Source organism: Mesoplodon densirostris, chromosome 7 (genome assembly GCF_025265405.1).
Source record: "Mesoplodon densirostris isolate mMesDen1 chromosome 7, mMesDen1 primary haplotype, whole genome shotgun sequence".
Taxonomy (NCBI): Eukaryota; Metazoa; Chordata; class Mammalia; order Artiodactyla; family Ziphiidae; genus Mesoplodon; species Mesoplodon densirostris.
This window is the reverse complement of record NC_082667.1, coordinates 11537332-11549747: the sequence shown is the minus strand read 5'-3', so window position 1 is coordinate 11549747 and position 12416 is coordinate 11537332. Positions and strand designations below refer to the sequence as shown.

The 12416-nt window shown below is 47.2% G+C and overlaps 1 protein-coding gene across 3 annotated transcripts in view; it reads left to right on the top strand.

Moving 5' to 3' along the window:
• STX3 (syntaxin 3) overlaps nt 1-12416 on the top strand; it is a 37815-nt gene that overhangs the window by 15330 nt on the left and 10069 nt on the right. For all 3 annotated transcript variants that reach the window (XR_009532938.1, XM_060102925.1, XM_060102924.1), the window contains exons 2-7: nt 1596-1682; nt 5916-6015; nt 6603-6677; nt 7806-7873; nt 11281-11389; nt 12238-12311. Coding sequence is in view for 2 of the 3 variants with exons in the window: in XM_060102925.1 (XP_059958908.1) it covers nt 1596-1682; nt 5916-6015; nt 6603-6677; nt 7806-7873; nt 11281-11389; nt 12238-12311 (513 nt within the window). In the remaining variant the exon portion in view is untranslated. The remainder of the gene's footprint in view (nt 1-1595; nt 1683-5915; nt 6016-6602; nt 6678-7805; nt 7874-11280; nt 11390-12237; nt 12312-12416) is intronic.

Below are 12416 nucleotides of genomic sequence, written 5' to 3'. Positions count from 1 at the left end.
TTGCCAGCTGGACAAATGCATTTCAGGAAGAAGTCCTTGTGCGACAGTTCAGCAATATGAAAGAATGGTGTGTCCAGGAAGTGCTAGGAGTTTCCAAGCTCCTGGTCCAGAGATGCATCACAGAGGGAGAAACGTGGGTGGGACTGGATCTTAAAGGGCCCCATGTGCTCTGTTAGGCTTTGGGACTTTCAATCCTGGGAGATGAACTATCACTGAACGACTTCAAGTGGCAAAAGGGTGGGATCAGTCCTAAGTTTTAGGAAGGTGATTGTTAGGGGCTGTAGCAGTGTCCTCAGATTCAGTTCCTTTGAATGTGGCTATTAAGCTTGGGTTGCTGATGGTTGCAGACAAGCCAGAGAATGAGATTACAGAGGATCCAGTCAGAAGAGGCTCCCCGGATGGCTGGAGAGTCCCAGATTTCAGTGGGAATTCCCGGTAACTCCATCTGCTGTAGCAGGTCTGGGGGATGGTAGCAGGGGAAGGAAAGAGGCCCTGGGTGGCTTTCCTTGCTGGTGGAGTTCCCATGTTGAGAGTGACATGTCTTGGCTTAGGAGGCCAAAGGCCACTGAAGGGTGTGGAGAATCAGGTGTCGAGGGGTTCACCCCCTCCCCACCTCCACTCCCAACAACCAGTTCTTCCTTGCTTAGAGGTGGGCTGTGTGTAATGCAGCAGTCGTCTGGGAGGAGCATCTGGGAAGAATGCAGAAGCCGCTGAGGCCCTTTAGCTGGGTGGGAATGGAAGCACTTCCTTTAGATAGCCATTTTGTGCTTTTGTAGAGGTAGCTGAATGAGATTAAGAAAGCCGGGGTCCCCGGGGGTTCCTGGGGGCTGCTGAGAGAGCTTTCTTTTCCCCATAAACATGAGCTCTGACAGGGAACAGCACACAGTGCTGTTTCCTTTGCAGTAGGTGGTTTCTGAAAACAGGAAAACGTTTGCTCCTACTGTGATGATTTGAAGCTAGTGCTTTGGAGGAATTGGGACTGTTTTAATACAGATCCCCGGTAGGGTAGGTCATGCATCTGAACATTGTGGAGAAGAGTTTAGGAACATATGGTCCAAATCCAAAGGATGGGCTAGAATCTGCCTGTCTCCAACATTTTAGCTGTGTGACTTCGGCCAAGTTACTTAACCTCTCTGTTTTACGTTCTCCAACTGGAATGAGTTATAGTAACATCACCAATACCACCACCACCACCACCACCAAAACATAATACTTATTGAGTAGTTACACTATGCCAGGCACTGTGCCAAAGAGTTTTATATTCATTACCTCATTTATTTTGTGAACGAACCTATGGCATAAGTGGTGTTCTTATTAGCACTTTACAGATAAGGAAACCTAGGCACAGCGAGTTTAGTAACTTGCTCCCTTCTTCCCCTCATCCCCCTGTAAAATATCAGTAAGTGTGGAGCTAGGATTTAAACTCAGACAGTGTGACATCGGAGTTTGATACATCACAGAACTGTTCTGAGTTTTAAAGGAGATATGTATGTAAAATGTTCACTGCAGATATAGCTCCTGGTCTTTAGTGAGCATTCAGTGCTGTGCGTTATTTCCAGTGCTTTTGGTCTCACCCTCCTTTCTGTCTCTCACAGAAGCAGCTGACACAGGATGACGACGATGCAGATGAGGTCGAAATTGCTATTGACAACACAGCTTTCATGGATGAGTTCTTTTCTGAGGTAGGTGTCCTTCCTGTATTTTTTTTCTGAATGGACATAAGGAAACCCAACTTCCTTAGTAAAGAATAAAAACCCCCAGATCTTTCAAGGGTAGCAGAGGAAAGTCAGTCTTTTGCTGGGGTGGAATGGACACACCAAGAAGTTACAAGGAGAGTTTCTTCAGTACTTGGGAGGATTTTTAATCTTATCGAGAAAGTCAGGAGAAGGTAAATTATATATATTAAAGAGATGCTTTTAAAGTCTTATGCTACATGACAACATTTTAATGATATCCTTTCTTGCCTGAATTACATAGTTTAAATACAGAACCAACCCTGGGGGCCCAGCCACAAGCGTGGGAAAAAAAAAATTGCATTTCATTGCATTTTTAGGCCTGTAATTCGGGTAGATCAGAATTGTTGTTTCCAAAAATTCAATCCCTTTGACTTTTCTGGTGATAACTGAGAAACCAAGAAACCACCAGTTTATTTTTTTCGAAATTCAGCAGAGGCAAACATGGGTGTCCTGTGTGTACAGATTCACATAGTCTTTGATGTAGAGGGTACTGTTGGAAGGTGCTGTGGTAGACAGTGAGTGATGGGAAGCTTGGGTGGGGGGGTGGGGGACATTGTGTATCATGGACAGAAACACAGCCTTTGAAGCCAGGGAAATTTGGGTTCAAATCTTAGCCCTGCTTCTGACAGCTGTTGATCTTGTGAACTTGTTTCCTTAACAGGCTTGGTTTCCTTATCTGTACTTTGGGATTGATAATGTAATTCCCCATAGGGCTATTAGGAGGATTAAATGGATTAGTGTTTGTAAAACATTCCATGTGGCATGTGACGTACATGTGTTTCAATAAAACCAAACCAAGCCACAAGAAGTTCCGGCACTGAAGTTTCTGCCACCATATTATGGTTTCTTTATTTAGGCTTTTTATTGCATATATAAAAAGGCGTCATATTCTTTTTGCAGGGGAGATGTGGGTGCTTCCTGTCATCTGGATTGTGAGTGTGGAAAAGCCACCCTCTAGCCACCCTCTAGTTCTTTTAGGACTTGATGGCTTATGCCACTTCATCTGTGAGAGTCACAGGCGGGTTTCAGAGCAAACTTGAGTGTGTGCTGACCTGATTGGGAAGTTGGCTGTGAATACTGCACAGATCCCCACCCTCTCCATTGGTGGGTCCATCTCTTTGGTGGAGGAGTCATAGTGAGATCAAACAATGCTTGAGTTTTGTGAGTCCAGTATTGTTCTAGGTGTGGACCGTGGAAGGAAAAGGTCTTTCTGTTCAGTGCTGGGGGTGGACTTAAGGAGATGCATGACATCATTGTAGCTCGTCCCTCTGATCTTGCCTTAGAGAACCAGTTACATTAACTTCTTTCCTAGGATAAGGATTCTTCTCCATTAGCGGTGTCTTACCTCTTTTCTGAACCCGTAAGAGGGGCCCCGAGAGGCAGTACTCCTTGTGAGGTGGGAAGATGGTGGGCCTTGGCCTCCAGGACCTGGTCTGAGTCTATCCTCAGGCCTTTAATAGCAGTTAACCTTGGTCAGGTTCCTTAACCCAGCTGGGTTTTGATTCCTGCTCTGGAAACTGGGAATGGCAGTACTTACCTTTCAAGGCTGTTGTGAGGATCACATGAGATCACATGCAGATTGTACATCTGGAAAGCATCATCTGAACAGAACAGCGCCAGATGGATGGTAGTTATTTTGGGGGACTTAACAAGGTCTCGAGGGCTGCTGCTTTTCTTATTGCTTTCTCTTAGTTAAATGCTTTTCTATCATTTAGGAAATAAAAAAGCCCTATCATATTTAGGGTGGAGAAGGGGACAGCATGGTGGGGTGGAAAGAGCATGATTTTTTGGACATAGTTCCCTACCTGCCACTAACTGTGTGATCTTGGGCACACGCCTTAACTTTTCTCTAAGTCTCTGTGGGTTTAGCTGTGAAATGGTGAGAAAAATACTCACCAGACAGATTTGTTGGGGATGAAAGGAGCCAGCACTCGGAAAGTGCTTAGAGGGGGCTTAGGTAAATGTTACTTTCCTCTGTACTCATGTAGATAGAGCACAGAGAGGATCAGTATTGGAGTGGGGCAGAGGCCATCATGGAAAGAGATTGTGCAGCTCTGGAACCCCACGGATCCCGGTCTAAATTTCAGCTCTGCCTGTTACAGTGGTATAGCTTTGGAAAAGTTGTTGAACTGCTCTAAACCCCAGTTTCCTCTAAAACAGGCCTAGAGGTATTACCTGCTGGTTGTTATAAACATAAAATGAGAAAGTATACGGATGTACCCGCACAGTGCCTGACCTACAGTAAGTATGTCTTCAGTAAATTTTAGTTCTCATCACCATTCTGTTCCAGTGTCTTTGTGAATAAATAGACCACAAAGTTTACTTTAGAGAATGTGGTCTGGAAATATCCTTGAAGGTGGGTTAAAGTGCATTCCAGATAATAAGGATTTAGGGAAATGAAAAGGTTTCCCTCTATATGTGTCTAAGGAATACACCCGGTACATCCTGCAGGATACATTGACAGCTGTGTAGATTTCTTGGGAATGCACTCTTGTGACAAAAGGTACCTTTTGGACTGCTTTCAGCAAGTAGGTCACCCCTGGTTATTTGCTGAGGACTGATGGTGTGAATCACAGCTTGGTCAGAGAGGCATTTGCAAGGTACAGATGAAGTCACAAGATCAGGATGTTTTCAAAATGTGCTTTGCCCCGTAAAACTCAAATGGTTTCTCCAGCCTCCCAGTTATTATAGAAAAGAGTTGACTCTTGGGTGTTTAGGCCTCCTTGGCTGTTAAAAAGCCAGGGTCTAGTAAATGATAAACCTTAGATTTTTTTGGTCTAATTTGTCGTTGTCTGTATTTTCCTTGGTCTCTTTGTTCAGTCGGCAGGGAGTGCAGAGTTTTAGAGGAAACAGAACCTGCCTGAGAGCGCAGGATTGAGAGATGGAGTCTGCCTGCTATGTAACAAATCACCTTACCAGTTAGTGGGGTAAAGCAACCGCTCTGTAATACTGATGGATTCTGTGGATTAGGAATTCAGACAGGGTCCAGTGAAGGTGGTTTTTTTTTGCGGGGGGCGGGGGCTGTGCCCTCGTGACTTGTGGGATCTCTCAGTTCCCCATCCAGAGATTGAACACGGGCCCCAGCAGTGAAAGTGCCGAGTCCCTTAACCACTGCGCCACGAGGGAGCTCCCGGAGGTGGGTTATTTTTGCTGCATAGTTTCTGGGGCCTTGAATAGCTAGAGTCTGGAATCTCAGAGACTTTTTTTTTTTTTAATATTTGTTTATCTATTTATTTGGCTGTGCTGGGTCTTAGTTGCAGCATGTGGGATCTTTTAGTTGCAGGTTGCAGACTCTTAGTTGCAACATGCCAACTCTTAGTTGCGGCATGTGGGATCTCTTTGGCATGTGCTGCTGCCTGCATACGCACTGGCACCGCAGCAGAGGCCGTGGTGCCAGGACAGCCGGTGCCTTTGAAGAGGGAGCCAAGACTGAACTTAAATGCTCAGGCAGCAGCGTCCTGGGACGGTGTTCCATCTGGGAATGAGGCGCAGCTAGAAGTACTTTCTGATACACACCTTGTACAGTTAGGAACCTCAGAAATGGGCAGAAATGGTCCACGGCTTGAGCTCCTGGGTCTTGATCGTCTAAGGCGATCAGCTAGTAAGAGGCGTTTCCCCAGAACACATGTCCAAGAGAAGTTCAGCATCTTCTGAGATGGTCATTGCTTCGTCTCTCTCTCTCTTTCTCTCTTCTTCATCTCTGTTTTTGTCTTTCTCTTCCTCTCATTCTTCTCTCTGTGTTTCTCACTCTCCAGGTTTGTTCTCTCCCTTTCCCTTTTTATCTTTCCTTTTTCCCTCTCTCCTGTCCTCACTTTCTGCTGCTCCACTTTTGGAGGAGCTGGGCATCTGCCTGGTAAGGTTTCTTGACCCTTCACTCTGATTATTCCTCATGGGTTGTCCTGGCTCTTCCTGACTCTGGCTGGGATCTTCCCATCCAAGGTGAGTAAACGTACTTCCTCTCAGGGAGCAATGAGGACGGGTCTTCAATGACTGCTCTGTTTACGTTCGTTTCTCTGACTATGGGAAGGGTACTCACTGGGCTCACTGGTCCTCAGAAGACATTTCCTGTCACCATCTGCTTCCACCAACCCAGAAGGTGGGCAGGGAGCTCTGTTTTCATCTCAGTCATGGCTATATTCTTCCTCTTGATGACAGAGGCTATCATCTTTCTAACTATAGATTGAGGAAACTCGACTCAACATTGACAAGATCTCAGAGCACGTGGAGGAAGCTAAGAAGCTCTACAGTATCATTCTGTCTGCACCCATTCCAGAGCCAAGTGAGTGTTGACTCGGGGCTGAGTCACCCAACAGTGACCCTTGGCCACTGGGGCTGGGCCTTGGTTTCCTCCCTCTGTGAGCAGCAGCGGGGGGTGGTGTATTACCTTACACTAACATACGCGCCGTGTCATCTCCCGTCCTCCTCTACCCTCTCCTGGTCACTGCTCTGCTGCTGTGACCTCTTCTCTTCATGGTCCAACCCAGTTAGCCAAACTCTCCTCTCCTTCCCAGCTAGACCCTCTCATGGCTGGCAATGGCTCTTACAGCTGCTGAGATACCTCATCTCTGTCCCACCCACCACTGCCCCTGTGCTATTTCCTCTGCCTGAAATGCTTCCCCAGTACCCCCCTATTTTTCCACGAGGTGTTTTTATTCTGTAGTTCTGGGGTAGGATGCCAGGAAAAAAATGCCTTTTAAAAATAAGCTTTCTGTGATTCTAATGACAGATGTCTTGAGAGCCCACCAGGATACATACTGCTCTGGGCCATGGGCACCTGAGAAAGCTCCCCACCTCCTCTGTTGAGTGTTGTAGCTGACTAAGCTTTCAGTCTCTTCTAACTGACTCTGCCTGCATTTGTTTACCCAGAAACCAAGGATGACCTGGAGCAGCTCACGACTGAGATCAAGAAAAGGGCCAACAATGTCCGGAACAAACTGAAGAGTAAGAAAGGAACAAAGGGAGCGGGCAGCACTCCCACCATCCGTCTCACATCCGGGGTCCAGCTCTTCTGGACCGAAACTCTTCCTGACGGGAGTGACACCACCCTTGCCGTCTCTGCTTGTGGTCTGGGCACTGTCCCTGGAATGACCTGTTATAGCCCCAGACAGTTTACCTGCTCTCGAGTCATGACTGTGGTTGAGAGAGTCCAGAATTGAAGTTCGGAGATGGGAATGAAAGTGTGCTTTCAGCTATTGGATATTTGGGTGACTTGGTCCTTTAGCTTAGTCCCTCGACTTTTCTCTTCCTGGTCCCATTTCCTTCCCCAGCACCTACGTACATTTGAGCAGTGATGTTAGTGATGTATGGATGCCAGATGGATTGTAGACTCTGGAGACATTTCTTGGGGGCCAGGTATCACCCTCCCATCACCCCCATGCCCACCCCTCAATTTCGGGCATTGTTCAGTGAAGCCACTGTCGTAGATTCAGTTCCTCTGGGCGCCCAGAAGGTTCCTTAGCTCCATGGCTATCATCTGCATTCTTGCCCCACTGTACTTGGTGACGAGTGCATGCTGTTGGTCTGAGAGTGAAAGCAGCATTGCTCAGCCTCATTTATCATTTCTTCCCCCAAACAGACTGTGCTGCCTGTTTTCATGCGGGTGGAGGTGGAAGTCGTTAGTGGCAGCTTCCAGTCGTAGCCGTGATCGTGTGCCAAGGCCTCTGTGTGCATTCTCATTTAATTTTCACGTTGGTGTTGCTAGGGGGGCACTGCTGTTTATTCCATTTTACAGACGAGAGAACAGGAACACTACGAGAGGTTAAGTGGCTTTTCCAAAGTTACATGGCTACTAAGGGGCAAGGTTTGAGTCCGAGTCTCTTAGTGACAGAGACTCATGGTGTTAACCACTGTGCTGAGAGGTGTCCAAGGAAGAAGACCCGGCAGTAGTAAAGGTCGTGGAACGCAGGTCACGTGGCTCAGGTGTGAGCTGACCTTTTGAGACTGGACCTGCCTGCTGTTACGTCTCCTGGGCCGGGTGTGTGAGAAAGAGAGAGGAGGCCGCACTGCACAGTGTGTTTCTTGGAGGAGAGCAGCAGATACGTTGCTAGAATAACCTCCTCTCCCATCCAGGCATGGAGAGGCATATTGAAGAAGAGGAGGTCCGGTCGTCAGCAGACCTTCGGATTCGGAAATCCCAGGTGAGATTTTCCCTGGTCTAACAACCATCTAGTCCAATCTTTTAATTTTTTTTTTCTTAGCTGTGGAGTCTTCTTGATTAAAAAATTTTTTTTAAAAATAAATTTATTGGGCCTCCCTGGTGGCGCAAGTGGTTGAGAGTCCGCCTGCCGATGCAGGGGATACGGGTTCGTGCCCCGGTCTGGGAGGATCCCATATGCCGCGGAGCGGCTGGGCCCGTGAGCCATGGCCGCTGAGCCTGCGCGTCTGGAGCCTGTGCTCCGCAACGGGGGAGGCCACAACAGTGAGAGGCCCGCATACCGCAAAAAAAAAAAATAAATAAATAAAATAAAATAAATTTATTTATTTTTGGCTGTGTTGGGTCTTGTTGCTGCGTGTGGGCTTTCTCTAGCTGTGGTGAGCTGGGGCTACTCTTCGTTGTGGTGCACGGGCTTCTCATTGTGGTGGCTTCTCTTGTTATGGAACACGGGCTCTAGGTGTGCAGGCTTCAGTAGTTGTGGCTCACGGGCTTAGTTGCTCTGCGGCATGTGGGATCTTCCTGGACCAGGGCTCGAACCCATGTCCCCTGCATTGGCAGGCGGATTCTTAACCACTGTGCCACCGGAGAAGTCCCTTTTTAAAATTTTTATTGAAGTATAGTTGATTTACAATACTGTGTTGGTTTTAGGTGTACAGCAAAGTAATTCGGTTTTGCATATATATATGCTTCTTTTTCAGATTCTTTTGCATTATAGGTTATTATAAGATATCGAATATAGTTCCCTGTGTGATACAGTAAATCCTTGTTGTTTATCTATTTTATATATAGTAGTATGTATCTGTTAATCCCATATTCCTCATTTATTCTCCCCCCTTCCCCCTTTGTTAACCATAGTTTGTTTTCTATGTCTGTGAGTCATGTCTGTGCTTCTGTTTTGTAAATAAATTCATTTGTATTATTTTTTAGATTCCACATATAAGTGATACATTTGTCTTTCTCTGTCTGACTTACTTCACTTAGTATGATAATCTCTAGGTCCATCCATGTTGCTGCAAATGGCATTATTTCATTCTTTTTTATGGCTGAGTAGTATCCCATTGTATATATGTACCACATCTTTTTTATCAATTCCTCTGTTGATGGGCATTTAGGTTGCTTCCATGTCTTGGGCTATTGTAAATAGTGCTGCTATAAATGTTGGGGTGCATGTATCTTTTCGAATTAGAGTTTTTGTCTTTTCCAGATATATGCTGGGGAGTGGGATTGCTGGATCATATGGTAACCCTATTTTTAGTTTTTTAAGGAACCTTCATACTGTTCTCCATAGTGGCTGCACCAATTTACATTCCCACCAACAGTGTAGGAGGGTTCCCTTTTCTAGCTGTGGAGCCTTTAAAACAAAAAACAAACAAAAAACAACCAACAACCACTGATTGGAACTCAGTTTGAGGAACTGATGGAGGGGAGCTGCTCAGGTTGAGGTGGGGGACAGGGCCGAGTCCAGCTGGTGGCCCCTCTCACACTGTCCTCTAAGGAGGTGCCTGAGGCTCCCAGAGCACTGCTGAGGGTTTAGTGAGCCTCCTTGGTTTACAGGTGAGGAAACTGAAGTCTTCTCTCTGAAGACTGTTGGTCATTAGTTGTCCAGTTTGGAGTCAGGCTGTTTGGTGGTCATCAAAGATATGATCCTTGTCCTTGAACTGGCACGATGTTCAAGTAGCACAAGGAAACTATGATATAAGACCCATGGGAGAACGTGTATGAAGACCGGATCAAATGCATATGCTCCCAGCATCAGACAATCTCGGGAAAAACTGGGGTGGCCAGAGGAGGCTGGGCCTTGGTGGGCAAGATGCCAGCATGGACAGGCTCGGGGAGAGGTTCTCCTTAGAGGCATGGGGGCAGGAGTGGTGTGTGTGTGTGTGTGTGCCTGGGTGGGTTGGTAGCAGCGGGGGTGGGTGTGGGTGTGAGGGGGCAGACGTGAAGAGAGCAGCCTGTCTAGAGAAAAAAGTTTGTCATGGGATAGTGGATGTTGAGTTTTTGGTAGAGAACATAGCACCATATTCCAGAGGCCTTTGGCTACAGTCCGGGGAGTTTGGATCTGACTGAGTAGCCTGTATGCATTTACTTTGGGTTGCAGTTTGTTAGGAGGATAATATGGGAACCATTTGAAAACTGGATCAGAGTGGGAAAGAGGCAAGAGGCAGGTGGGTCTCTAGTTGGGTTTTGCAATGATTTTGGTCTGAATTTGCCTGGTGGTAGTTGGTTTGAAGAAAGCATAGATATTGGTGATTTTGCAAAGGAAAAACCAGTAGGGCTTGATGCTGAGAGGTGGGTAAGGAAAAAAAAATGATAAAGATTGGAGTTTAGGCACCAGGGCCATTGACTGAAGGCACTGAGTTAGAAGCAAGAAAAGTTGGGGAGGTCAGTTTGAGTAACAACCCAAGGATCTTTGGATATAGGAGGGAGTCTGGCAGCTTTAGAAAACAGGGCCTCTGAGATTCACAAGGTATCTCCTTTGGCCTCACAATTACTATAGGAGTTCAGCAAGACAGGTTAATAGGTACTGAAAACATGCTTTGGAAAGGTCAGCCAACTTTTCCAACGGTGTAAAGTTAGGAAACCAAAAAACTGAGTCTTGTACCTGGTCTTTGATTTTTGTTTTGTTCTGTTTTCGTTTTTATACAATTTTGAAAGGTTACTTTCCATTTACAGTTATGACCAAATGTTGTTTGTATTCCCCGTGTTGTACAGTACATCCTTGTGCCTGCCTTACACCCAATAGTTTGTACCTCTCACTCCCTCACCCCTATATTGCCCTCCCCGCCCCACTGGTAACCACTAGTTCATTCTCCTTATCTGTGAGCCTGCTGCTTTTCTGTTATATTCACTAGTTTGCTGTATTTTTTAGAGTCCACATATAAGTGATATCATACAGTATTTGTCTTTCTCTGACTTATTTCACTTATGCCTCCCAAGTCCATCCGTGTTGCTGCAAATGGCAAAATTTCATTCTTTTTTTTTTTTTATGTCTGAGTAGTATTCCATTGTAGATATCTATACCACGTTTTCTTTATCCATTCATCTGTTGATGGACACTTAGGTTGCTTGGCAGTTGTAAATAATGCTGCTGTGAACATTGGGGTGCAAGTATCTTTACAAATTAATGCTTTGGAGTTTTTTGATATATACCCAGGAGTGGAATTGTTGGGTCGTATGGTAGTTCTGTTTTTAGTTTTTTGAGAAACCTCCATCCTGTTTTCCAGTGACTGCACCCGTTTACATTCCCACCATGAGCTGTCTCTGGTCTTCTGTTCCAGGACCAGTGCTGCTGTAGATGAGGCTGCATCGGGGCTGGGGTTCTATGAGAGTTGTGGACCTTCCCCTCCCTCGCCTCCTGGGGGCTCACAGCATTTCACCTTGCTCCCACAGCACTCCGTCCTCTCCCGGAAGTTTGTGGAGGTGATGACCAAATACAACGAGGCTCAGGTGGACTTCCGTGAACGCAGCAAAGGGCGAATCCAGCGGCAGCTCGAGATCAGTGCGTGTTTGAAGTTTGGCCTGTGCCCCTTCACCCTTCCTGCCACGGGCTTGTCCGTCCCCCGTCGTGAGGCCCGGGGAGAGGGAGCAGCAGCCCCGCTGGTGGCTTCTGCCTTCTCTTCTGTGCCCGAGCTGAGGACACAGCACTGGTGCATCCTGGACGTTGCGTCTTAGGCTGAAAGATGGCTCAGAGTTACCAGGCCCGAGTCGTTTGATTGCCGTGGGAACCAGCGTTTCTGCATCCATGAAGGAAGCACTTGCTACACAGCTGCACTCCTTGGGGCTCATGACATCTTTTGCTGCCTGTTTGACAGCAGAGAATGGTGCCAGTTGCCATGAGGAATAAAGAAGTTACTACAGCCACGCCCTTTAGGAATCAGAAACCGGACCGCAGGGCCCCACAGGGCGGAAAGTGCTTTGAGTGCAGGAACCGAATGAACAAGGGTGCAGGCAGAGCAAAGCATGCGTGTTCAGGGGGGAGAGGCCGCCCAGGGCCTGGGAACAGGGCGCGTTTGGGTGGAGCAGGGCGAGGTTAAGGCGGATGGAGGGAGGGCTCACCCGGGAACCGGCCCCTCGGTTCTGAGGACCTTGGACTCCGTGGTGCAGTGAAGGGGGCCAGGAGACATTCTGAGCTGGAAAGGAATGTAATCAGACGTGGGCTTCAGGAAGGTAACTGCTGATAATGTTGAGGATGGATTGGATTAGGTGAGAAATCCAGAGAAAGGAGAGTCAGGGGGCTCGTAAGGCCATGGTCTTTAGAGAGAACTTACTGTATTCCCATTTTCAGGGAACTTTTGAAATGGTGAGCTTTGGTCTTACATTTGATGCTCTCCTCCTTTTGTTATAAAGCCGGCAGAAAGACAACAGATGAGGAGCTGGAGGAGATGCTGGAGAGTGGGAACCCTGCCATCTTCACCTCGGGGGTGAGTGGTGGTGGGGGTGGGCTGGGCTGCAGAGGCAGGGAGGGCGGGGCGGCAGGCAGGGGGTGGTGAGGCTGCGGTGTGCGTGATGGCAGATGGTTGGTCTCT